Source organism: Diadema antillarum, unplaced genomic scaffold (assembly GCF_040938485.1).
Source record: "Diadema antillarum isolate AM-2024a unplaced genomic scaffold, OU_Dant_1.0 seq00000041_RagTag, whole genome shotgun sequence".
In the NCBI taxonomy this organism is placed as follows: domain Eukaryota; kingdom Metazoa; phylum Echinodermata; class Echinoidea; order Diadematoida; family Diadematidae; genus Diadema; species Diadema antillarum.
In genome coordinates, this window is record NW_027271153.1 from 2,206,294 (window position 1) to 2,234,106 (window position 27,813).

At 41.0% G+C, this 27,813-nt stretch overlaps 1 protein-coding gene across 1 annotated transcript; it reads right to left on the minus strand.

Annotated features, from left to right (window-relative positions):
* Window positions 1-607: 607 nt before the first annotated feature.
* On the minus strand, window positions 608-27,708 carry LOC139725454 (synaptotagmin-15-like). Its single transcript, XM_071636528.1, has 4 exons — window positions 27,671-27,708; window positions 21,241-21,601; window positions 13,793-13,919; window positions 608-1,104 (listed from the first exon to the last, which is right to left on the minus strand). Exons 1-4 carry the CDS (start codon window positions 27,706-27,708, stop codon window positions 797-799), a joined length of 834 nt encoding a protein of 277 aa, XP_071492629.1. The 3' UTR covers window positions 608-796.
* Between the last annotated feature and the right edge of the window lie 105 nt (window positions 27,709-27,813).

Here is a 27,813-nt window from a genome sequence, read left to right on the forward strand (position 1 = left end):
TATGTTGACTCCTTGAGAATTGCGTAGAAAATGTTGTGCCATTGAGATTTGAGAGTGCGTATTGTGTGCTGACACTTGGAATCTCTCGATATCCTCTTGTGTAGATGGATTGTGGTGTGAAGAGAAGACGCCGTTTCGCCGAACTCGCAATTTTTCGGAGCGGAATTAACGTAATCTTATTTGGCGCGCGCGCACTTGAGGCAATGACAATAATCACAGACTGACAAAAGTCTAGCTATTGAGGACTCTGCGGAATATTGAACGAGTGCCTATAACTACCATCAACGTCATGGCTGCTGTAGACTCTGCGAAGACCACATAATGCTTTAAAAAAAGTAAATCCATCGACCCTTTTACAATCCTGAAGAAACTTCAGATGAGGCAAGCTGCATGGAACTCTCAGCAATGATGGGCAAAAGGAATTCTTTCGTGACCTGCACTTTTCATTTAATGGAAATAAGAAGGGAGAACAGCGACGGAAGAAGTACTTGGTAACGCAAGACTTCACATATCCTGGGCGGTTTAGGCGGTCGTGTGTGTGTCAAGCCGCGCAATTTCTGCTCTCTTGAATTGAGAGACTCTTCTGTCACAAGCTGAAATGCTACGCAGGTGTACCCATCGACACGAATATTACTCGAGGTAAAATTATGCACAACGCGGTTACAAGCTTGCTATCGCTGCGGTAATCTAATCCCAAAGCGACAAGCGAAACAATGGGACGCGCGCAACGATTTCCATTCTCTATAATGTATAGCCGAGAGTTCCATGGCCCGCCGCCAGACGACGCAACCCCGCCCTACAAATACAAATTATGCCATTGCTTTGCCGCCTCCCTCCGCGCCAGCATCTTCCCCCAATGGCTGATGGCACTGCCTTGCGTGTAGATGTAGGGCCCAAGTATCACTTGTCCCAGGATCCTGTCCTTCTTGAGCTGGGCCCGTTGGACCACCTGTATGACAAGCGATGTCTCGTCGATGTAAGCCATGGGGACCACGAAGCACAGGGACTCGGTGTAAACGGGGCTGTCCGTGCCGCGGATGATGGCAGTTTTGCGGGATTTCACCTTGTCCACGCCGCACATCAGGGTGACTTTCACGTAGGTTTCTGCGAGAACAGGACAATGCAAAAAAATTCCAAAATGCTGAGTGCTTGAGGATGATAATATGCGAAAGATTAACATTTACTTTATTTAATTATTTTCTTATAAAGAAAAAAATTGCATCTCTATCAAGAAAATCTCTGTGATCTGAATTTTTTATGAAACAAAACAAAACCTTTTATATCCAAGTAGGCACAACACAAGACTAAACATGACAGAACAAAACAAAAGCAGTGCCTTAAGTAAGATTGGATCATATTCAGATAAAAACAGAAAGCCCACATATACGCTCTCCCTTTCTCTTATGCGTCTCCGGATGACGAAAGTTTAATACCTCTTAAAAAGTAAATAAACGCGGCTCCAAAAATACAAAGAGGTAGATATACATCGTGTGGATTTGTTTTTCATATTGTCTTAGAAAAATCTCTCATGATTACTCTTAGATAATCCTTATCCAATAGTGCACACTATCACTAAACAAACATTGTTCTTAAGCTGTTAAGATGATATTGCCTCTTGTCAATTGTAACTTCGAGTCTTTAGTGAAATGTCTTCCTCTCTTTATGCGATCTGTAATAAGTGGATAATCTCCCTTTACACTCAAATAAAACACTTCACTTTTTTTCTTTTCTTCTTTTCTTCTACTGAGCACAAGCCCGACGCCGCGAGGAGGAGACAAATTTGCATTCAGTGGGCTTTCGTTGACTCCTGCTCCATCGATCTTTGTTTCCCACCATCCGAATGTTTCTTTATTCACGTCGAATAGACTGCCACGGGGGGAATGTTCACCCGACAAGACGGCTAAAATTCCGACGCAAAAGCCCTTGAGTAACGCTCTCTCGACTTGTTCCCGTTCAGACAAGAATCTCCTCATTTTGACAATGAGGGCGTTCACACACATCATCGCGCAAAGACAGACTCATTTAAGCATTCAAATCGTCGTTGGGTCATACGTCGAATATGAATTTCAGTATCATAAGACGCATTGTCAAGCGACGTGTGGTATACGAGCATTCAGATTAGTCTGACTTAACTTTGTTCCCTATCCCCCCCCCCCCCCACCCCCTGTAAACGCCACCTCTCTTCAAGCGTTCATAAGAGCATACATATCTCACTTGGGGTAGAATTCGGGTATTTTTGATATTCCTGTTTACTGTTAAGGTATTTTTTTTCAAATAATATGAGTTTGTATATTATTATCGTCAACAATTAACTTTGCATTTTTTCATTTATATAGAATATTGATATTGTGCTTATGTTATGATGTAAAAAGGAATGTCCTTGATTTATTATTTTGTGTTTGTTGAACTGTTATATTTTGTCATTCTGTTGCAGGGCCCCCTAGGATAACAGTGTTTAAACCACTGATGGGGCTACCCTGAGTAAAGAAAACTGAATAAATAAATAAATAAATAAAATGTTTGACTAGGATGGAAGACAAATACAATCATGTTTTTCTTTCTTTTTTTCTGAGTACCAACAAGGTGTTGTCTGCCCAGTCAAGAAGTAGCCAAAACCTTGTACTCGGCAGAACAGGCGCGCTAAACTCTCTTTCAAGCTGTTGGAGGTGTGTCCTGGATAACCGAAGAGTCAGACTCCTGTATACGGGGTTTAAGCCGGGTGCGGGGTTCTGTTTAGACATACAGACGAGGCTCATTCACAGCGCACGCTGAGTTGATTCCGACGTCTTTCTTCGAAACTGATGCAAAGGAGCAGACGTCGACATCCCAGTGCGCGAAACTTTCCGAAAGAAGATACTACGTCAGAATGACAAACGTATTTGCTGATTTCGGCCCAAGTCCCACTTGGGCTGGCCCCTTGTCGAACATCAAGGGATATGTCGTCTCAACAGTCTGAATGGTCTCATAATGTTGTGTGATAAGGTCCTGACACACCACAGCGCAAAGAGGTAACGTATACGTGTTTAAATCTGGCAAACCTATTATTCATTTGTCATTTGTTCTTGACTAGTGTGAAATACGATTTAGAGTCTGCAGTCGGGTTCTCAGAGGTACGGTGGGGACCCCGTAACATTTCGAACAGGTCAAAAACTTTGAGCGTGTGACAGCGTACTAATCAACATGCTGTGCTTACGCTGACCATTCGCTCTATGATCGATTCAACGCATCTGAAACTTTGTCATATTGAATACACAACATAGTGTAATGCTTGGCCTGGATTTGGAACTGGAAGTCTAGAAGAAATGAAAAAACGGAGACTTGGTGAACGTGATATTTTGGGTCAGCCGACAAGACACATTACGTGACCGGCCGCCGGGCGTTAAACATACTTTGGACACTCACTAACCACAAGTTGCATTTGTCCAGCATTCTTTTTTTTTCTTTTTTTTTCCTTTTTCTTTTTTGGGCGGGGTGATGGATCCTACTCTCACGTATGCATTGTTATTCGGTATTATGGTTATACAGATATATAATGTAGTTACAGGATACACTTAAATAATCGTTCCTCATATTGGGCAATCGTCTCCTACACCAAGACTCAGAAACAGGTTTCGACTGGGAATTCCATAGAATTTGAATGAATAATGTCGAATTTCGATGGGGAATATAATACGTACGGTAAGAACTAGTTCTGCTCTAAACGCTGTAATGTGAGAGCGGTGTGCCCAATACTTCTAATAGTCATTCGTCATTTTTGACTACACTTACAGGTCGCTGAACAGCAGTGAAGCTTGGCGGATCAGCCTATCAAAAGCCAACATGACGTGTGTTCATGACAAGGGCTTATCAGAGAGATCAGAACTTACAGTATCCACACAGTGGTATTAGTGGTGAAGGAGAGATGAGAGCTCGTTGAGATCGAAATTAAACCCTCTGGAGAAAAGGATGGAGATGGCTGCATGTTATCGAGCATGCTCCCCAAGCGAATAATGCAATGTGTGGGCGTTACAGTTTGCATAAATGAATGAATATCACTGTGTGTCTTTAATGCGCAGTGTGACGAAAATACACAACAAGGGTTTAAGTATCTCTTGTGAAACAATCATATTTCCGTACATACACCAAATACACAGTAATAATTTGTTCTCTATGTCTATATTCTGTGTGTGTGTTTGCACACAATCCCACCGACAGAGTAATTCTACGCTTACGATCTGTATAATCTACCAATCTGAAAGATTTTGTACATTTGTATTTCTTGGGAGCAAAGTTTCTCGGCAGAATCTTGTTTTTTTTTCTCTCTCTCTTCTTAAACTGCCTTTACAATTTGTAGCATCTCCTGAGATAATAATGTATTTTGATAGACACTGCGCCGATCCAGCACGACCACATACACATTTTAAATGAATGTAATTAAATGTTAAGTAATTCATGTCACTGTAACTCGATACGTGGACAAACAACGTTGACGTTTCGGGAATAAATCAGCAAAATATCGACCTTTTCCAGTTACCTATGTCGTTCACGAGAGAGTGGGCGTGTGGCATACAAGAATGTTTAATTCCGTTCGATGGAAAGGAGCTCTTCATGCTCATACAACTTTTATTTGCAATGTTCTCGAAACAAACAATAAAAAACACCACGAAACGAACAGCACATTGCCTATCCCCATTCACCTATCACAAAAAAAGTTTTGTGGTGGACTTTTGCTGCATTCAAACCCTTCACGCTCGTGATTTTGCCCCGCATTGTATACGACATTGATTTTATGTTTGTTTCACATGAACATTTATGTCCGATAGATATTTCATATTATTTGTTGTGAATTGTCTTGTGCTACGCACGGTCTTTACAAGTTTACCGACGGACTGTTGTAACACTTTGAATGTGATAGCAAACTTTAATAATTGCAATTACTGCTTCTTTACATTTTGGAGTCGTCATCAATACAAACCCGAGAAGATCAGAAACTTTTTTTTTTTGTGATAGAATGAGAAAGGTTCAATTTTTCTTAGCCGATCCTAGTGTGTCGGGTAGATTTGGTTATACTTTGGACTCTCTTGTTATGGTTAGGACACAACACTCGTGTATAAAGTCAATCGATAAAATGTTCACGTTCGGTGTAAAAAGTACTTCCAAGGTAAGAAGGAAACAATAGGTTGTACGGCTTTTGTGACGTTTATGAACTTACCAAAACGTCAAAGTAATCATGCGACAAAACTGTCCTAATCATCAAACAGCAACCTCACCGCCAAAGAAGATGTTACTGAGTCGCTGTAATGAAAAAAAAAATACAGACACAGGTATCGCCAAAAATTCTGTTTTTTTTATATACTTGACACGTTGTTTTTGTTGTTTTTTTTTTGTGTGTGTATGTGTTTTGATATTATTTTTTTTTTTGAGAGAGAGATAGAGAGAGCGCGATAGTTTGTAATGCAGACGAACTCTGGATTTCCTGCTCAATCCCAACATGCACCGGGATGTCAACGTATGTGATGACGCATGCACAACACCCTTATGTCATGTTTCACTTGCAGACAAGTCATCTACATAGGAGGTAAGTATTGTGCATACTTACTTGGCCCTATTTCATGTGTGCAGTCCTTCCGATAATGACTTTAAACACATCAAAGGAAAGCGGAATTGAAAAGACAGCAACTTTGTTTGCAGATGTTAGATTGATCGATCAGCTCACTGGCTTCATAGAGCTGTATATTTGCTAAGGATTCCGGTTCGGAACACTTTGCACAGAACTCCAAAACTTTACGCCAATCTCAAGTGTGTCGTCTAGACTGATGCAACCGGATACTAGTATATGAACGTGATATTGCATAATTCATATCTTTCAATTTTGGCCGAAAGTTCAACTTCTGGCAGCGTCGACTTATAACAAAGACTCATCAATTTAGCAGCTTGCCGAACACACGTACCACTTTGATAAGCCTTAACATTTAGAAGGAGACACTGAATATAAAAATGGCTTGTTTAGGGTTATATTATCCACGTTTACAGTTAAATGGTTCATCGCTAAAATTATGTTCAAACTCAGTAGGCCCTACTAGTACATAATGTATAATTTTGATGGAAAAGTGGGTTAGTGAAAAGAGTGCGTGATATGCGATATTCATTTTTTTTCGCGAAAAGAGATGAGAATTTCTGTCGATCTCTGCTGCTCCGTCCCATAACTTCAGTGCTACACCAGGCAAGGCAAAATACTGTTGGGGAACCCTGACGTCATACTACTTGATGACGACACGAATGACGAGAATATGACAATGGAAATGAGTCATCGGCGCTAAGGGCTGTTATCATGAATGTACGTTTCTTTCCTACCGCCATCAAGCGTTCACTTTTTTGACTCGCTCTCGCCTTACTTTCCACAAATTATCGAGTATCGCACTTGCACATGAAATCACCTGGAGGTTTAGCTATCAAAATCAAAGTCCTCATTTGTTTTCAAAAAGTGAAACCTATGATGATGACGAGTTCAATCGACATGCTGACTCTTAATACTGAATAATACAAATAGATGTGAGACCATAAAGACAAAAAGAGAATCAAGACACTGGAGGAGCTATATGTATAGATTCTAGAATCTACACTGATGATAATAACACCTGACGAAACTGGTGAAATAATGTCAAATGGTGATGAAGAATGGGACAATGATTTAGGCGAAGAAACTTGATAGTGAAAACTTCTTCAATGGTGGTGTTATTAATGTTGCATTCGTAAAACGCCCTAAACGCGGGGACTCGTTTCCGTTGTTGTCACGTGGTGTAGTCATCCAGGAAAAAAAAAGAAAGGAAAATGTCATTAATTTCTTCACTCAGAGCTGTTCCGGAACTTTTACATCTCCGACTTATGACTACCTCAAGAAAACTCAAGAAAACGAGTGAGGCACGCGCGCGCACACACACACACACACACACACACACACACTCTCTCTCTCTCTCTCTCTCTCTCTCTCTCTCTCTCTCTCTCTCACTCTCTCTCTCTCTCTTTTCTCTGTCTCCCAAGTTTCATCATTCCATTCTGAGCTGTGAATTATTTTGAGGATCTGTTAATCCTCCGAGAGAGTTAGCGAGCGAGGCGTTTATTTTGCCGATTCGACTGCGAAGAAGTGCGTAAATTATTACTCTATTTGTTTTCCAAAGAATGTCGCTGAGCATCACTGAAGGAAAAAAATCAATGAAGCGGGACACACGCTCACAAATCCGATAATAGTCACTATTTTGCTATATTCGTCTTTCGCAGTATCTACATGATATTTCGGAAAGTGCTTAGAAGGAAAGAAGATTAGAAGTGTCAAAATCACCGTCCACGAGTTTTCGGAGAGAGAGAAAAAAAAAAACAGTGCATAGTTCATCCGTCACATGCTAACACGTTTCCATCCTCGGAGCATTGATACTTTAATGGATTTTTGAGCAGCCAAGTAAATTTTGAAATGGTGTGTATAAAGACGCGCATTAATTTGGTTCTAAGCAGTCTGACGTTATTTCTTCTTTGTCTGTTCTTTCATCCTTTTCTTCTTCTTAGATTAGGCTAACGTAGTTGCCCGTTGGTTTGGGTTTTAAAGTTGGAAGGCTAGATCCCCGTGATTGCACCTTATTGCATTCTCAACATTTTGCTGGCAGATGAGACGGTCGTTATTGAAATCCGCGAATGCGAAATCGTCTTGTTTTCAGTTACATTCTTATGTTTGTGATTGCAATATTCTGTCAGTTTTGAGCCGCTTACGCAAATAATACGCGCAGCGATACTATTCTTGACAACTGTACTCATGCCGGATTCGATAAACGTGGGATGATAATGAATATAACAATATCAGTATGATCCATATGTATGTATCTGTGATGTGTCTCATAATACAGGGTGAAGGATCACAATTTCTGACTGTATAAGTGTTATTCCATTCGACATGTTGCATTATGTCTTATTGACAGTTTCTATCACGTTTGCATAGAAACAAACTGAATGCCTACCCCCCCCCCCCCCCCTCTGTGTACACGCGGGAGAGAGCTGGGGTAGAATACCATCTAGACGCTCAGATGTTTGCCCTGTTAACAATGCGCCCGTCTTGACTCTTCTCGAAACTTGTTCAGCTCGTCTTTAATGCGCGGGAAATGTCACGTGACTCGCTGTTTGGCGTCCTGTCACCGCCTGCTCAGTACGGAAAGAAAGCAAAACTGAAAATGCATTTCCCGCACTGACTGCTCCCCCTTATGCACGGACATCAGACTGTAATTCCCGAGTAAACCGTCTGATGGAACACTCGGCAAAGAAACCATCGACACGCTTCGTCATTATGTTCAAGCTTGTTAGGAAAAAGAGGTAGGGGCCGACAGACAGGAACAGAGAGAGAAAAAGGAAAGTAAAAGTTGAGTGTTTTTCATGTCATGAAGCGCCCCCAACTGCTGTGCACAAAATCTTGTGAAGATTGCTCGCCTTTATACAAATTGATTTCCATTTCAACGCGGGCACCACGGTAACCATGCACCTCTGTACTGCGGCATGGCAAATATAGCTAAAAAAAAAACACCAGCTAGATTACGTGTAAATGTGTTAAAAGAAGAGCCGTGATAGAAATATTTAGACAAAGGTGTTTCTCTAGGAGGGTATGCTTTTTGTTCAACCGACACTTCAAGGAGGAGAGATGAGTCAAATATCTCCTTGAAACCAAAACAAAAAAGGATCGTCTTTATCAATATTTGATCTCGCATTGAATCGAACGAGTAACGTGATAGAATGATGTGATGTTTGATTGAGTTTGAGCTTAGGATGTGGTGTGATATTCAATGAAAAACTTTCTGTTGTATCAAACTTTGCAAACCCGTTATCATGCTTCCTGACAGATTGTAAGGGGAATAAAAAACGACAACAAATACACTTAATATTGTGTCAGAGGCTTTTTTTTTCTTGCGTAATGGAACTTTTGAACTCATCGTTTCGATCCGAATTCCTTATCTGTTTGTCAGCTCGAGTAGGATCATCCTAGGTGGCAGCCATTACCAGGATGGACTGAGTGCCGGAGAAATAATCTCTGTGTGGGCCGGTTGGAAAGACGACCGGATCAAAATACGCATTTCCCGCGTGGTTTTGTGAGGAGGATGATTTTTGAAATCGATTCTTCGAGTTGCTTACATACTCCTGGACTGGGAATATGATGGGTGCAACCATAGAAGCCTTGTCGGCCACAGTCGGGGGAGTGCAAACACTATTTTCCCCTCGGATCAGGCTATTGAATCTCGGGGAATTGTTCCCGAATTCGTGCTGTCGTGCTATACGGCAGCTGCACTGAGGTGCACGATGTCTGCATCTGAGATCTAGAGAAGTGCCTCGTCGTGTGTAAACAGAATATGAAATGTCGTTCCCCTTAGGGCATTAGCCTTCCTTAAGCCGTCTCTATCTCTACCGAAAAACCACAAACACAGAGTCACAATTTCTGCAGGAGCTATTATTTGCACTTCTTGTTATATCGAGTTAAAACGTCTTGCAGTTTCCATATTATGAGAGAGAAACGTCTATTTTAAACATTTTCTTGATTTGTGCTACTTGCCAAGCTTGCACTGCAGAGAATTTCACTTCCACACGTGCTGAACTTCCACTGACGACTAAATCTCAACACTTTGATTAGAATTATCCGCTCCAGACTAACAAGTCAAAACAAAAACGAAAAGAACCAGGTCGGCTGATCATGATTTATTTTTCTATTCCATTAAGGAAAAAAAAAAGAGTGAGATGAAAAAAAAATGTTATCATTAGTAGGTTGGCTGGAAAAAACAAGATGCTGCTTTGCCATTGTATTGTCACAACCTTTCAAAGCGAAACACCCCCACCCCTCCAAAAAAAAAACTATAACTATAAATAAGTTATACTGAGGACAGAGTTTCAGAATTTATGATAATTGGGACGAAGAAAAAGAATGTTTTAAAACTTAGAACAAATTGCAATGAACAAGGATGATGACATGGCAGAGTCACCATAAGAATGCATGAGTTGGGGCTCAAGGAAGCAGAACAAAAGAAGGTATGCATATATTATACACAGGTGAACTCGCAAGCAAGCGGTATCTTATTGGAATTACACTGCTACATTTCTGAAATATGTGAACCTCCTATGTCATCACCCTTGTTCAGTGTAATTTGTTTAAGGTTTTCAAACTATTGTTTCTCTGCTCTAGAACCACAATAAATTCCACAAATCTATACATAGAGTTGTCTATATTATGTACTGCATGATGTGAAAAAATAAAAATCGTCTGGAATGTCCCTTTAAAGGGACATCTATCTGGTGTCTATAGAGAAACCTCGACCAGGAATCTTCATGTTTCTTAATGACTCTTCTTCATTCATGGCCGCTGTGTGTGTGTTGAGAGCGCAGTGCGTACCTTCTGGAGGCTATGTCCCCTCTTAATCAATAAAATGTCCCAGTTACAGAATACGGGATCGATCTGATGGGGACTTGCTTACGTCGTTTCAAAGAAATTGGCAATGCAGTTTCTTCTGGGTGAACGGCGAAGTCAAGGATTGGTGTATCATTTTCTTCTGTCCCACATCATCATTGTGTGTTTGTGTCTGTGTGTGTAAGTCTATGAAGTAAATATATTGATGATGATGATGATGATAGTGATGATGATGATAATGAGGGTTTGTTTGTTTGTTTGTTTGTTTATTTGTTTGTTTCATTTTCCATCTCACAAAATGGGTGGATGGCACATATTCAGCTGCACTAGCTAATCTTCCATGGGGTCCAGTTGGACGTTAGACGGGACCACTTCACCGGTTTATTCACCCGGTTGACTGCTCTTTGCGATGAAAGAATAAAGTGGGATCTTTTACGTGCATAACTTGTGACTCTCTCACATACTGGACCTCCATTTTATGCCCTATCCGATGGACAGAGTGTTTTGCATCTTACTAGAGGAGATGATATCATTACACACAACATTGCTCAGTGGAACTTGGGAATCGAACCTGGGGCCTTTCGATCTGGAGGCAGACGCGCTACCAACTGAGCCTACACTTAAAAATCTCGGAGCAAGCTAAGGTTACACCGTGTAACAGACACATAGAAGGACTACAAAAGAGGGCAAATGGAACACAAAGGCGGACAGAAAGCCACGGTTACTTTAACACCTCCTTTTTTAAAGGAGAATGTGGTTTGATCAAAATAATGTGGGGCAAAGAGATACGATCGCCGTCTACGTTTTGTGCAAATTCGTATGAATTGGTGACTATAGAAAATGCCTGTTTCACCTGTCACACATGGCGCACTTCAAACGAGACGGAGGCCTACACTAGGATGAAACGGAGAGGGCCGCGCGCAAAAAGAACGGTCTTGTGACGCCATACCCAGTATACTGCACGCTACTCATCAGCTGCACTCCTTTAAGGTGGCCTGTGGAGAAAAAAAAAGTTCTTAACGGCGCGACTCGCAAAGCGGGTTGCAGGCTCTCGATATCTAATTCATTTGGATTCAAAGGTTTTCCGAGCTGGGGAAAATGTAACTAAATGCCGGCTTAATTCGATATACGATCCCTCCCCAGGTGCCTGACACTTAACATCGGATTGAACGCGACGATAACGATTCAATGAAAGGCGTAATTCTTAAATGAAAGTAGAACGAGGGAGAGGAGGAGAGACAGAGAAAGAGAGAGAGATAAGGAAAAGAGTAAAGATTCTGGATTGCAGTTGAAATTACACGCGGAGCGAGGCTTTGGAAATATACAACGTAAATGCGTCGAATTATCGTAACGATGTTAAAGTGCACCTGTAATGTGGAGCAAGTTTCATTTCCGAAAAAAAAAAGTCAACGGGCCTGTTCTAACCTGATTATAGGGGAAGTGAACATTGTAGATCAGGTACCGGTAACGAAACCGTCGCTAGGGCATTCCGTAATAAAGTTTTGAGCACTTCGTGGAGAAACAACATCAACGTTTAATGGCAGGAGACCCAAACTGCTGGGAAAGGTGATATGAAATGTCTGTAAGACACCCATATTTGATTTTTAATGTTACTCCTTTAAACTGGTGCATGGATATCGATACTGAAGTACAATCAAGTTAAAGCATTTTCATCATAAAAAGACTAGCAAAATGAAATTAAATATGAAACTAAAAACGCCATGGCCCATATCCGGGGATAACTAAAGAAGGACTATAAAATTAAAAGGTTTTGTTTGTTTGTTTGTTTGTTTGTTTGTTTGTTTGTTTTTGCTTTCGAGTATTATGTCGCGAGCTGAAATAAAGGAATAAAAATAAAAAGACGTTAAATGTTTTCATTTGCTTTATTGCTTTATTTTGTTTTAAAACGAGGATGGAAACGCTGCTCCTTTTAACTGCATTAGAAGGCCAATAAAGATGAATAAAACCAAATAAATGAAAAAAACGGGTACGGAAATCAAAACAGTCTACTACAGGGCACATACGAAAGCGAATACAGTTGAGAGAACCTAGTGCGAGAACAGAGTGAAACTGGTTAGACATTGTGTGTGTGTGTGTGTATTGTGTGTGTGTGTGTGTATGTGTGTGTGTGTGTGTGTGTGTGTGTGTGTGTGTATTTCCCCTTTTCCCTTTTGACTGAGCGTGCTCAGAAGGGAATTTGTCGCCGTCAGATACATCAGTTGTGGTATCGATCTTCGCCGTGTTATTACAACGACCAGTAATGTCCAGGCTTGGCTCATCATTATCGATTCCATCGTCGCACCATGAATAAACATGACACAACCCCCCCGCGAGAAAAAGTGACGATGTGTTGGCAAACGTTTCATGCAGTGACAACACGCGTTTCCGCAATCATTCCTTGCTTTGAAGGAAAAAAAATGAGGGGTTTGCTTTGCTGTTCTTAAAAACAGCCAGGAGATGATTTAGGAAGACGAGAGATAACCATGGAAACCACTGACCACACCCCGCATCCAAACCTAATGACATCATGGTGATGTCTTCTCACACTTTGATCTCTTGACTCGTTGCAGTTTAATACAAGAAATTAAAAAAAAAATAGATGCAAACTTAGCGTCTGTCTTTTACGTTGGAGGCAGTGGATGATTTAGGAAGAAGACGATTGTGCACCATAGGAACCATTGACCACACACCGCACATCCTAAGCTATGTGAACCAATGCTAGGATCGTTTTCTGCGCGTGATCGCCAGTACAATCATGACATGGTTTACCATGATTATGAAAAAAAAAACCACCTGCACACACACACACACACACACACACACACACACACACACACACACAAAATGTAAGGTTCACTATTTCTTTAATAGGCAGTGTCTAATAGGAAGACGATGGATAACCCTCTGGGCCACATTTCATAAAATGTTGCTATGATAGCAGCTCTTGCTGGAATGACAAGTGTCAGTCTTAACGACAAGAATCCAGCTTCATGATTGGCTGTTGCTATGGGAACTTGCCATTCTAGCAAGAGTTGAAATCCTAACATTTTTTTTTATGAAAGAGTACAATCTTATGGGCACAATGATGACAATTTAGACAGAAATATGTATATGTTACTTATACAGCAGAAACATTCATTTTTATCAATTTTTGGTCCACAGTCAGTGGAATACTGACATACGCAAAAATTATTCCTTTCAACAGTTCGAAAATTGTTGTGCCGAAATTAGCGAAACTTCACGAAAGTTCACAACTTCCTTAATCTTTATCCGCTTTTGATCAAATTTCAATTGTTGTGCTTACAAGATTTGACTGTTTCCTTTTCAGACTAACTTTAAACAGGGCTGGAATACCCCTTTAACCACACCCCTCTCCGCCATCCTCACCTAGTGATGCCACAGTGGCGCCCTTCTCACACTTGATCTCCTTGGCTCGTAATATGACGCAGGACAGTCGCTCCAGCGAGGGTAGGTAGGCCAGAGAGACGAGTAGGCGCCCGAGGTTTCCCGTTATCTGTCATGGATGGAGAATAAGAAGAGAAAAAATGGATAGATTGAAGATCCTCAGACTTGTGTTTTGTGTCTTGCAACACTTCCAATATCTCAAGCTCCTTGCCAAGTTGCACTTTAAGGTCATATCATTATCATCAGATGCCGAGGATTGTGTCGTTCAAGTGTTATCGATATCATGAAACCAACGCAGCTAAGTGTTTACGTACATCAAAATGTACGCACTTCAATTCACTTCAATTTGAATTGATGATATTTTCTTCCAGACGCTCATAAAAGTGTCCAAAGTTGACTCTTGGAGTAAGGTAGTGGTAACATCTTCATCATCATTCTGTATTTTGTTCGTTTCTCTTAAAAAAAACAACAACAACACGAATAACCTGTCTCGAAAAAATAGCATGGGACTATGAGGAACGAATGCTTAATGATTTAAATGATGGGGGAGGAGGAGTGAGGAGGTGACGGCTTGACGTTCTTACTTCAAGTATCCATTAAAGATGATGCCTTTTCTATTCTGTTGCTAGTTCATAACTGGAAGGGGCGGGGTACTCTATTGCTAACGTTGTTTGACACAGCCACTCTAAGTGCAGGTGGATATGGATTAATGGAAGTATCAATGTATCAAAGTATCTTCAGATTGTATCGTTGGAAGATTCTGTTGATTGTGCTGAATGAAAGATTACGTCACAGGGTCACGTGATTATCTTTCCCCTAGGGATCGCGTCTTTGCGTGCTATGATCACGCAACTCCTATCAGGAGCTTTTTTCTTTTTTTTTGTCTTTCTTTTGTATTTGCTTGAGCTCTGCTTCGAATCGAAACTAATTTTCGTCGATGGATCATTGCCTTTACGCCCCTGGCAACTCATTTCCTTCCGGTTTCATTTATTCTATTGTTGTTGTTTTTTCTTGGTGATTCCTTGCCTTCATTTTTGCTATCATAATCAAGCCGGATTACATTTCACCCAACAATCACTCAACTCAACTCTGCCCTGGTATGACTGTCGTAAAGTCGACATTTACATTTTCAAACGCCTGGGGAAGTGCATGAAGTTTTTTTTTTCTTTGTCGGGTACATTTCTTTGTTTTATGTCTGACTATATGTTATACCCTTTTCATCTAAATGGAGAAAAAAAAATGTGTTTGGAGGAATGCAGGGAATTTCGAAGGCATAGAAAATAACACCGTCGGATCCAACGCTAAAGGTCATTCCCTTTGCCTCGGTGTAAGGAGTCAAAAGTTGGCTTTCTTGGCAAGAGATGGTATCTTTCGAAATGGACGGATTGCCGACGCATCTCTTCCATCACTTCATCACATCTCACTGAGCTATCTTTATAGCCGTCTTCGAGCCTTCATCCGAAAGAAAAACACATGATGCAGCTTTTATTTGTTTACTGAAAGAGCCGAACTCATGTAACTCTCCCTCTTTCCCTGTCCGTCTCTCTCTGTCTCCATCTATATCATGTAAATATATATAAATTTATATAGTAATCTATTCATGTTGTACGCTATCATACACGCACATATGTTTATATCTATGTACATGTGTACACGTTAAAAATATAACTATGATATAGATACATAACAATACTACAGCGTACATCCAATATATATATATATACATATATATATATATATATATATATATATATGTATGTGTGTATGTGTACGTTTGTTTGTTTGATTGATTTATTATGTGCGTGTGTATGTGAGTGTGTGTGTGTGTGTAATAGCCTGTCACGTACCTGTCCAGATAGGCCCACTGATGATACGAAAAAATTGGAATTAAAAGGGAAAAAAATTACAGTCAAGCGTGCAGGAGATTACCCGTATTTCAAAAGTAATAATACGCAAAGTAAAATGTGTTCTTGATTGCCCAAGTAACAATATTGAATCTGAAGCATTTCCCTCTGAAACACTCATAACCTACTACACGCTAGTCTGTATCTTTTTTTTTTTTTTTTTGACGAAGTCTTTCTCATGAATCGTCGTTCATTATGTGCGTTTTCTACGACTTACTGCACCCAGGGCAGTGAGACGCGTACGTGTCATTCATAAGAACGTGTTGTATATTCATTTATAGATCGATCACAATTTTTTTTCCTTTTTTTTTTTTTTTTTTGGGGGGGGGTGTGTGTGTGTGTATGAGATTGTATCATTGCGTTTAGATGATCACTGATTTTGTCAGTTGTCGTGGGCTACAATATTAGGGAGCTTTAGATTTTGACGCGCGGACGTTTGAGACGACAGGTGCGCTGGACGTTCTCCTCTCCCCTGCGTCGAGTTGAAAAGTAGCTTTAGATTACGCTGGGACGCGACGTATAAAAAAGAAAACCGCGCCCCCATATGATCGGTGCATGAAGTAGTTCTCTACGTTGCAAACTGTGCGGACGTAAAAATAGCCCAGTACGCGTAGTGAAAAACTCAGGCGACGCAAGCTAAAAATAGATCGACTTGATGCGCGCTTCTGCCCACGATCAGAATGTTTTTTTTTTTCTCTCTGAACGTCCGCGCGTCTAAAATCTAAAGCTCCCTATTATAGCGAGCTTTAAATCTGCGACGCGAACACTAAGACGCCGCTTTTATTTAAAAATCGGTCTTCTGCACATGCGCAAGACAACTGTTTCCCCTGTCCAACCTGGGAGGAGGCGCGTCGCAGATCTAAGGCTCGCTAATAACACTTTACAGAAAGCTAAAACAGTGAAAAGGTCGGATGATTTGCCACACTAACGAATCCGCTTACGCACAAATTTCAACTACATACCTCCACCGAAATTTCGACTGGCACAAAAGAGATTGAGATGAATAAGACCGGAAGTAAGCGACAAAAAGGAAAAAAAGAGAGAGAGAAAGAGAGGCAGTGAGATGGGGGGGAGGGGGGGGGGGGAGGGGGAGGGGGAGAGCATGGGGGAGAAGCAAGATATTATAATGACAGTCTTTCAAACTTATCTCTCCTATTACCGTACTTTGATTTATGATTTAAGTTCGTCACATAGCAATGCCTGGTTCTCATTGCAGTTGATTCAGGCTTGTAAAGGCAGCCTTGACAGATAGTAATTACGCTGTATCATGACAGTGATATCTACATCCAAAGGTATCTACTTCCGTGTCTGCAAACTGTAGACAGTGCATCCGAGACAGCTTTATAACTGATAATGATATACTAGCAGTCGACCACTCACTTTGGTGCTCCTGAGCGGTCTCAACAATTTGCGACTGTGTGCTCAAGAATTTGGTAAAGCGCATGCCTCTCCTAAAATGGACGCGAATGGAAAAGCTGTAAAACCAAGGAAAGCAAGATATGTCTCTTTGGCACGTTTTCGTATGCACTCGTACGTGCCTTATCTTTCTTTATATTCACTTTTCCTCCAATTCACGCACCCACACTCCAAATCAGATCGACAGTAATCTCTCTTTCCCGGCTCCGGTTTTTCCCTCCATTTTTTTTTTTGCATATGCCTGCTTCTTTTCCTGCTTTATCTCTGAATCCCGCGTTAACTCTGATGTCAAACTTAGCACTTTTCCTCACAAAATCCATCATCAGGCATCAGATATTCCGATGCACGTGCATGCACGCGCCAAGATAATAAAAGTCTCGGAGAAGTCGTTTTACACTATCAGGTCAAATCCCTCTGGAGCAATTCTATCTGAGGTCGAAGGAAATTCCACCTGTAGTATACAGAAAAATTCAGGTCACGATGTATTCGGTTGAAAATGAACAAAGCACACTTCTTGATAATCATAGTGTCCATCTATCATACCCCTCCCCCACCCCGTCCATATGCCGAACTTTCGAATAACACTAGAGTACCACAAAATAATGTTACTGGCAAATCAAATAAGTTAATCCCTTTTTTATGACAGATAACATACTCTCAAAAGACGTTAATACGAGTGAGTTTTACAAATTTTTTGATAAAAATGAAAACCAGCAACAAAAAGGAGAAGAAATAAATGGAATTCAACATTAAAATCTCTGGAAATGTTACCCACTGCTTGCGGCACGGAGAGGCACTGGTTCAGTTCCGTGAATCCTGTAATATTCGATAAAATTTTCCCCATTGCTAACAAGGTGTTAGCTCCTGTTTTAGACCTAGCAATCACTTAACAATGCAGAAATCAGAAGCAAAAACTGCAAAGGGGGGGGGGGGGGCAGGATGGACAATGTTGACCAGAGTATCGGATGTATTCGTGATTCTGTTTGGAATTAATCACCGAGGTATAGAGTGGAATAATTTGTTTCGTTTATTCTTTTCTTAACTGCTTTATACCATGAACGATTTTCTTTAATTAGCGTTGTGTTTTTTATTCCCCGGGATATGCTCGGCGAAATGGCTTTCAACGCGTTCCCTACGAGACTAATTATCGCGCCGACTTCAAACAACAACCAACCTGATGTCTATAGGCAGTGGCTAAATATAATACAGAATTGCGACAGAATCACATCTTTGTAGACACTGCAACATCAGCAATCCCTCGTCGAATTACTACCCCCAAAATGCCCCCCCCCCCCTCCTCCTCCCCTCCATCCTTTCCCCGCTTTCTACCCATTATAACCGTGACGCGTTAACCACGTCAGAACCGTAATTACCTCGATAGCGAAACCAACAAAATACTTAAATGCGAGGAATCGGGGGTAATTCGTCACAATGGCAGGCCACTCTTGAGGCGAGAGGGAGAGTACTTGATTTCAACGCCTCGCTGGAAGCAACTGTGTCAATGGCTTAGTTGTATTTTTAAGGTGTCGGCGGTTGTTTGTTGGCTTTGGACTACATGTCAGTCCTAAAAACGTTGCTTTTCCTCCTTTTTGCATTCTTTCATTCTATTTAATTTTTTTTTTTGGGGGGGGGGGAGGGGGGATAGGTGGCGGTTGTGAATCGGATATGTGAGAAGGTAATAAATTGCATTGCCTCAAATGATGTTCAACCTAAGACTAGCCATGACTTTTTAAAGTTTTATTTTTGCTTTTCTAAAACAAAACAAAACAAAACAAAACAAAACAAAACAAAACAAAACAAAACAAAACAAAACACAACACAACACAACACAAGGGGAATATAGTGACATTTCACATGAATAAAGCTATAAGAGAGAAACGGGCAAGCGTCGCCAGTCCCCTGACTACGAGGGCTATTGAAGTCAGTGCAGTAGGACCCTATATACAATTGAAGTCAAGTACCATGGGACGCCACCTACGTTGACTTACTGACATCCAATGGTCATGACCCCACTCGATATCAGCCTGATTTTAGAGCGAACTTTCACCAAGCTTGTTGCGTTGGACACATGACACTCTCATCTATACCTCGAAGCATCTGTTGGGACAGATTCATACATGTAATAAAAGCCACTGGGAGCGTTAGAATCGGGAATGTCAGATTATGTGAAAATAATGACGTCATCAATGACGTTACTTCACCCCGGTCCTCATTAACCTATCTCTCTTCACCTATTTCCCCCTTTTTCTTGCTGTCTCTATTTTTTTCTTTTCCACTCTTTCTTTGTTCCTCGTTGTCTCTATAATGCCTTTCTATTTTTTCTCTCTCTTTCATACCTTTCGTCTGCCTATATTCTTTAAACATGATGATTTTAGAGAGATAATAGCTCTTCTACTGATGCGTTTGTTTATGCCGGTGAAGTGTTTGATAAAATGCAATTTAATTGAAGTTGTGATTCAGCAAGCCTTCATCATTTGATATGTAGTTCTTTGATGATAAACAAGTCGGCCTACGTTGATATATCTTCCACTTTCAAATCGGGGAAAAGTGGACATTTTTCTGTATTTTTTTTTCTAAGCGTATCCAAGGACGTCGACAATCAAAGACGTATATAGTTGTGTCTGTGAGGTTGAGATTAATTCAGTGAAGATCAACAGAATGTTATGCAGATCTACCACGTCATAATGCTCCGTGTAAGTATAAGTAGTGAGAACCCTTCCCTAGGTCAAAGGTGAAGATTTGAAAGTGTGTTTTGTTGTCTTTTTTTTACCTATACCCTTTCTGTTCTGCCAACTCTCTCAATATTTCTTTCCTCTTTCTTTCCATTCCAACCCTCACTCCCCCCCCCCCCGCCTTTCATGGCACACGATGAATAGCCTTTCCGTTATATTTATTTTTGTTTTGTTCTCACTATCCATGTTCATTAAATTCAAATCATATTCATTTTCATGAGGATCATGACCTGTTCATATCTACCGCTGATAAGAAAATGAAGAATCCTAATGCTTTGCTCCTGCTGCTCACTGTAGGAAAATAAAAAGAAGTCCCGCGCACTTGATGCACTGTTTTATCCCACCTTCATCTCATCACTTGTATGGGTTGAACTGGAAATGTCGATAAGTTGTTCATTAGATATGTAAGTAGTATCTCAGCGAGGCAATGGCAATCAGCTTCGCTATCCCAACACCTATTGGGGGAAAAAAGACATCCACGTTCGAAATGCAGGAGGTTTTGGACGCAGATACAAGAATCCGGATGTTACATAACATCGCTAACAGCTGCTTTAGTTCGGGTAATGAAGAGTTTTGATGACGGTGGTGTCATTGGCCAAGTGTGCCCGACTTTTTTCAGCATTTTTCTTATCATATCAACGGTGTAAGCCAGTTCACAGTTAGCTCATGGGCACATTGGTACAAATGACCTTTCTTTTTTTTCAATTGGTTAGGCACTTCACTCGTTTTTAAAGCAGCATGATGCATAAGCATGCCCACAATTTATGGAATTCACGTTCAAACAAAGAATGAACTTGCTCAGAGCAGGTGACAAGAATGGTCTGTCAATCGACACTCCAGCAAGCATTCATTTTACTGGTTTGTGTTGAATGCATAAAACAAACTTTTTCTACCAACATTGCTAAATACCAGGCTTGCTGTCAGGTGGATGTGATAGCAACACCATTTATAAGGGTTACATGAATAATCATTTCATCAGGGATGCTTATCACAGTAAATTAAAAAACCAACATGCCTGATTGTACAAATGACCTTTTTCTGCTCATGCGCAAAGTGGAACTGTAAACTGGCTTATTGCCAGAAACCCTTTCACACACACGGACCATAAGAGCGTCACATTCCGTTAAACGCCTACGTTCAGAAATAATTGCACCGGTCATGACTCTGTTACAGGGTCTCCTGTACGCCTTTTGCCCCCAAATTAAGCTTTGATCTGTGATTGACCAAAATACTTGATTGTAATTGACTAATCGCTTGATTTTCTCAGCCTGATTTAATTATTGGTAGATAATTTTTATAGTGATTTTTATCATCATCATAATAACAACCATCAGTAAAGTAGAGGTTGTCGTTTCATCATCGAAACATCTCTGCCTACCGTCGATCTCCTTCCGACTCTCCTCCTGAACTCCCTGGCGTTGTCGTTCGGCGTCAGGCAGTCGACCACGGGCAGGAGGACGTGTCCGATGGCACTTGTGGTGCAGGCCCCGTTGTTGCACAGGTCGTCCGACTCGTAGACGGAGATCCGGACGGCCACGTTCTCGGCGCTCTTCGTCCGGTCGAGCGGGAAGACGACCGTGTCGTCGAAGACGGGATTGAGCGAGGGCTTGGCGGCTTTCGACTTGTGCATGTGCTTGCAGTCGGGAAGAAGGCAGGACACGACCACGGGGTCGTAGGAGACATTTTCGCGCTGTCCCTTCGAAGGCAGATCCTCAATCGACTGGAGGTGAAGGTACAACCTGATGAAAGACGAGAAATTGAGGTATACGTGTATCATATACGAGTTGTGCAGAACGTGTGTGTTTGTTTTTTTTTTTGTGCGAAGTCTTACTTTACCTTACAACTTTCATAAAACGTGCCGTCAAATGCATTATCGCAAATAGTCGTGTAAGAGTTAAAATGACATTATAGCGCCTGTAACCCAGGGCCAAACAAATTTACGCTTCAGAAGAGCCGATTTTTTTTTTCTCTCTCTCCCTGTGCTTTCTACACAGAAACCACCTGCGGGGGGAAATATGAAATGTCAACATTCAGCTCCGGTTAAAATGTAAACCCTTGCCGTGATGACTGCTTGAGCATATGATGGAAAGTTCCCTTACGACTAGGAATATTAGATTTTTACATATTTTTTTTCTGTTGCAAAGACAGAGAGCCGTGTAAATTTCACACCACGTCTTGTCATCCATTAACATCAAAAACCAGACCCGCAGAGTATACTACAAATGTAACATATGAGAGAGACAGACAGAGAGAGAGAGAGAGAGAGAGAGAGAGAGAGAGAGAAACACACAGACAAAGAGAGACAAAGAGACAGACAAGAACCACAACGCTGTAAAACATGTGACGCACAAGATTTCTGATCGAACTTCAAACATCTCTCAAATTTAGTTTCAAATTGAACAGTCTGTGTGATCATATAATGTTTTCACATAAACCCGATGGCAGTGGGTTAAATGAAGATATATTTACATTTCACGCCTTAAAGGGATGGTATAGTTTAGGTTGAGATGGGGATTCAGGTTTTAATTTTTTACAAGATGAGAAACTACTTATATGAAATATAATGGAGCATACAATTCTAAGAGGAATTCAAAGTTTACTTGACGAGAGTTAGTTTGCAAATGGCTGAGATATCCAGAAACAAAGAGGTTCTAATAAAAGGTGGGTCCACTTTATTTTACTTTGTTTTTTGGATATTTCAGCTATTTCAAAACCGATTTTCATCAAATAATCTTTATTCCCTATTAGAATTATACTATGCTCTTTCATATTTCATATAAGTGGTTTCTAATATACCTCGTGAAAAGTTAAAACCTGAAGCCCCATCTCAACCAAATCTATACCATCCCTTTAAAGCTAACAGCCATCGCAATTCGAGCTGCAGGGATGACGCCAGGCGCGGTAACTGAGTTCGGTACATCAAAATTTATGCTAAATGAATAAAGTGGGGAGGCGGGTGCTAGAAACAACAATAACAACAACAGTACCAGTAAATAAACAAAAGTGGAGGTGTTTTTTTTTTCATCCATTTAAAGTCATCGTTACTATGCACTGTGACTGTACATTTATATCCAGGCACCGAACTAACGGGCATAAGACGCGTTACATCACCACTGTTTGACAGGAAAATTATCTCCGCGTGTGAGTCAGAAGAGGCGTAAACAAGTTCACGAAGAAAAACCAAACAGACAAATAAACAAAAAACCCTCGATGCAATGGCAAACTATGCAAGCACCCATCAAAACAGGAGAGAAAAACCTTGCAAAGCAGACAGAATAAAACAAGAAAATATTCACAAATCATGACTGCTCAACTGATCAATAGTCTTTCCATTATACCTGCTTTGAGAGAACGTAAGTATGGCTCTTTAGTCACGTAATTCTGATTTAATTTTTCTGCCGTCTCCCTTACCCGAGAAACTCTCCTATCTCTTACCGCATAAAGGCATTTTATTCCCTCCTAAAATTCATATGAGGGAATGCACTCATTCTCGATGAAAAAAAAAAAAGAAAGGGATGAGTTATCAACTTCAATACTTTTGACAACAGCGATTGTGACCTAAGGATGTAATAACTATGCAAATTGAAGACGCCTAAAACATCAAAAAAAAAGTTAGATCTGATCGCCCACTAGCTCATGCGCAAATGTGTAACATGAAGTGTGTGTACCACCTTTCGGAGGGGAGCTCTTCAATTATTGATCTGCCCATCACTGATGTGTCAAGATTAAGAGAGAGCGAGATACATCGAGAGAAGAGACATAGTCACCAAGGAATGTTATTACCTAGCAAGCGTGAAGTCAATGGCAAAACACCCACATAACAGTTGAAGTGAAGCGCTGCAATGATATTGGACTCTACTCAGGACGACATCGTGTGATTCTTCATGTGAGTACAAAAACAATAACAGCAACAACCCGAGAAGTTTAATAAAACGTGTTCATCCGGGACACAAGAAGTGGTAATGACCATGTAAATTGACATTGACTATGCATGCATATAAAAAGTGTCATTAAGGAACAGTTTTGGTCCAGTGGTTAAGACCATGAACTCCCAGGCGCGAGGTCACTGGTTCGAGTCTTCTGGCAGCGGTAGTTATGCCCCTGTGTAATGCTGGGTTTCCACCAGCGTGCGATCCGCAGCTATACGCACGCCATGAATTGGCCGTTTGCAGCTGATCGTAGAACTTTTCCGTATGGCTATCACATCTTGTGCCACTTTCGAAATCGTGAATTTAATCGTTGGGTAGTCGTGGTGATCTTTTTTTTTTTGTCAGATCTTGAAGTGAGTGGTGGCAATCGCGTTGATCGTATAGTCAAGTTTTGGACGGTTCAAAAATTGTCAATCGATCAATGCGACTAAGACTTGCCAGCACTGACTTCGATATCTAATAAGATTACCCCGCTACTCCACGATTTGGACCACGAATTCAAAAGTGGCCCAAATTGTGATAGACATACACAAAAATTTTGTACTTTCAGCTACTAATGGTCAATTGTGACACGCGAAGCAGATCGCGCGTCAGTGGGAACCCAGCATTATTAGCAAGGAACTTCATCCTTTGGTCTCGTTCTTCGGAGGCGACTCGAAGTCGCCGGTCCCGGGGTACTATCTGTCCAAACACAAACGCACAGGTTACAAGAATGACGCAGTGAGAAGCATGGGCCATTTTGACTTTCCAGGTAAAAGTCAGAGTTTGGTCGTTTTCCGGATCGTTCGTCGGTGTATGGCCCCTCATGATGATAACTGATATTTCAAAACTATTTTCTGTGATGCAGACTGTTTTCGCTCAAACTTTCGTGGGCATGTTCCTCTTCTCTGTTTCCATAGCCCCCTTTTTAATGGGGGACACTTTTTTAAAGGTACTTATTGAGGTGCAAGGTTTCTGTTTATTCAGTTTTGTCTTTGACACATCTTAGTACCAAGAAAGAAGGTATAGTTCAAGATTAGCCTAATTTCATTGAACATGCTATCAATACTGTGAACGTAAAGAATCAACTAGCAAAAAAAAGTTTTACGCAAGTTCAGTTATCATAATCATGTTCCATTGCCTATACTGAAACATGCACAGTATGCCTCATTGAATTGTGTATAAGGGGCTGTAGGATGACATGGTCTGTTCGCATCATTGCATGTGCAGCAAAACCGACCCGAATGTAGTCTCTATGAGTTTACGAGACGTGTTCACAGCGTAATAAGGGCATCGTGGTGGCAGCGTGAAAACATGGACGTCATTTCAAAATTCTCTTCGGTGGTGCGGTAACTCTCAGGGTCTCAGCCTAATCACAGGTTGCACTACGTGGCTAAATCTGCCGGACCAACAAGCCAATATCTGTCCGGGAACCACGGCGCAGTTGGTCACTAATGAGTAGGGGGTGGCATCCTTGAATTTGTGGTTCCGGCCCAAATATTACCAGCTTGACCTATATTAAGCCCATGTCGTCGATAAACTCAAACAGGAAGTAGGCCGTCATCTTCCGCTGTAGGCTTGATAAGTAGACAGACAAAACTGTCTAGCTTTGTGATGCAACTAAATGTTAACGCTAACAACTTAAATAATTGACAGTCATAATGATGACAGTGATAATGATAATAAAAAAGTATGATACTCCTCCCGAAATCAATGACAATAATGATGAAATTATAATGCTACGAATGAAAATGACAATAATAACAATGATGATGTTGTTATCACTTCGAAACGACATGATATGTCACAATTCTTACAATACATTCTGATAGGTGTATCTAATCCATTGTAAGTATCATCTGATTTGAAAGTAATCTTATTATACGCAAGAAATGCACTAATTTGCGGGACAGTAAATTGATATGTATAAAGTGTATCTCATCTGATATCAAACTATTCCGATATTCTGCAACAAATTTTGGTGTGAGGTGTAATTTCAAACTTTTTTTTAAACACCACTCATTCATTCATTAAGAAAAAACATCGTTACACTTGTTTTGTTGTTGTTGTTGAGCGATCGTAAATCTATCTTATTTGCATTGCATTTTTTTTTTCAGATAACAATGTCAAATTGTCATTCAGTGATGTCCAGCTCCTGATTGATATGGAAGATAAATGTTCGGCGAGTGTGTGCGTGTTTTCCTTTGCCATACATCATTCCCTCTTGATCATACTATACCCCTAGTATGTCTGCCTCGCGGCTCCGGTGTTGAAAGCATCTTATCTCGCCAATTTGAGCCGGCTAGTCATCATAATTCATATTCGCAGACGAGTGAACCAGATAACGTCGTATATCCGCTCTCTGGTGAAGCTGGCAACACGCTGAACAGCCCTACACATGTCGCGTCCTCGGGCCATGAAGAGGCGAGGCAGAAGGGTATTAGACGTAAGCATATCAGGGACTGCAAAACATGGGCGAGAGAGATATAGGTGGAGGAATGGGTATAGATCATACAAAAAAAGAAAGAAATGTAGGGGCAAGGGAGGGAGCGAAGGAGGAGCGAGGGAAAGAGGAACATACGTGGTGGTGAAAAAGAGAGCTTGGTGTAATATTTGGTTCACAAAAAAACACGAAGAGACTACAAAGGTGGAAGGCGAGGGATTGCATCACATACTATACTGCTGGAGTATAGTGACCAAAAACCAGAGAACAGGACAGGTAAAAGCGGAGATGGAGATTGAATGAAAAATATGAATGCAGGGGCAAATTGAGAGGAAAGCACGAAACACGAAACACGAGCCGGAAATCGCTGTAAGAAATGGGAACATGTAGTTGATATTCAATTGGAAATTGATTAAAGGCTGCATGTCCCAATAAACTCTTCTCTCTTTGAAGTTGGTGAATGAAAGGAGAAACATATGTTACGAATCGTTTCGTGATTTCCAAATAGCCTGCATCAGAATGTGGTGGTTTTCTTACCTTTATTTCAATCGGTCGTTAAGGAACAACTTACTGGTAATATTCTATCGCAGTTGCTATAGCCTCTGGCATGATTACTATTCATATTGTTGTTTCCATTAACATATGTACGATATAAGAGATTATGACAATGCTACCCCGTGTAGAGTGAGTTTGGGGAAGATCGGACTTTTCACTTTAGATCTGGTGAAACTGTGACCCTATAAAAGTGAGCTTAGGTTTCTCAAACATATTGGCGGGAATTTACGGTAAAGTCAAGTTTAAGTTCAGTTCAATGAAAGAACACATTCAGGTTTTATTGACATTACTTTCATTCTTTGCTTTTATTTTTAACTTGCACATAGAATAGCTTGAAGATTAACCGCGGTCGATTCCTGAAATGCAAATATGACAGAAATAAAACCGAAGTATTCTGTTTATCCAACTGTATACATTTTCGTTAATCCGATAACGTTGTACTGTGCATTGAACCTGTTAAGAAAAGAAACCACTAAGACATGGGGCGGGGGAGGGGGATGAAGGAGCTACAAGATAAAGTAGGAACAGAAAAGGAGATACGATATACATGTTTAAACAGTTACGTATATAGCAAGCCCAACGGGTGTCATGACCATCGCCATTAGTGGCCACGTGCCCGAGTTCTCCAGATTCTGAAATTGAATGTGAGCAAGGAAAGAAGACAGGGGCAGAAGAAATGCAGAGGAGGTAGAGAAAAAAATGATACATGGAAATAATAACAGAAGGGGCGATAGAAACAGAGAGAGAAAGAGCGAGATAGGAAGGGAAGGAGAGAGAGGGAGGGAGGGATGGAAGGAGGGAGGGAGGGGGAGGGAGCACTATAAAACTTTGAAGATGAAGATGGTGGGTGATCAAGAGCGTAATGAAATATCTACGTCACCGCTATCATCCGCTCTGCTCACTGTGGGGGAAACGAAAACAACTCCGCATCAACGGGCATAGCCGCATATATATACTCGAAAAACCTGATCGTCCAGTTCTCGCGGCCCTCCCAATTCTCCTATACACTTTATATGCCCGCTAGTCTTATCACGTTACCTTTACA

Bases quoted from the DNA above. Each gene is read 5' to 3' on its own strand.
- LOC139725454 (XM_071636528.1), bottom strand. From the start codon at position 27,708: ATGCCCGTTGATGCGGAGTTGTTTTCGTTTCCCCCACA. The intron at 21,602-27,670 runs GTGAGCAGAGCG...GTCTTTCATCAG, and splicing joins TTGTTTTCGTTTCCCCCACA to GTTGTACCTTCACCTCCAGT. The intron at 13,920-21,240 runs GTAGGCAGAGAT...CATCCATGACAG, and splicing joins GAGTCGGAAGGAGATCGACG to ATAACGGGAAACCTCGGGCG.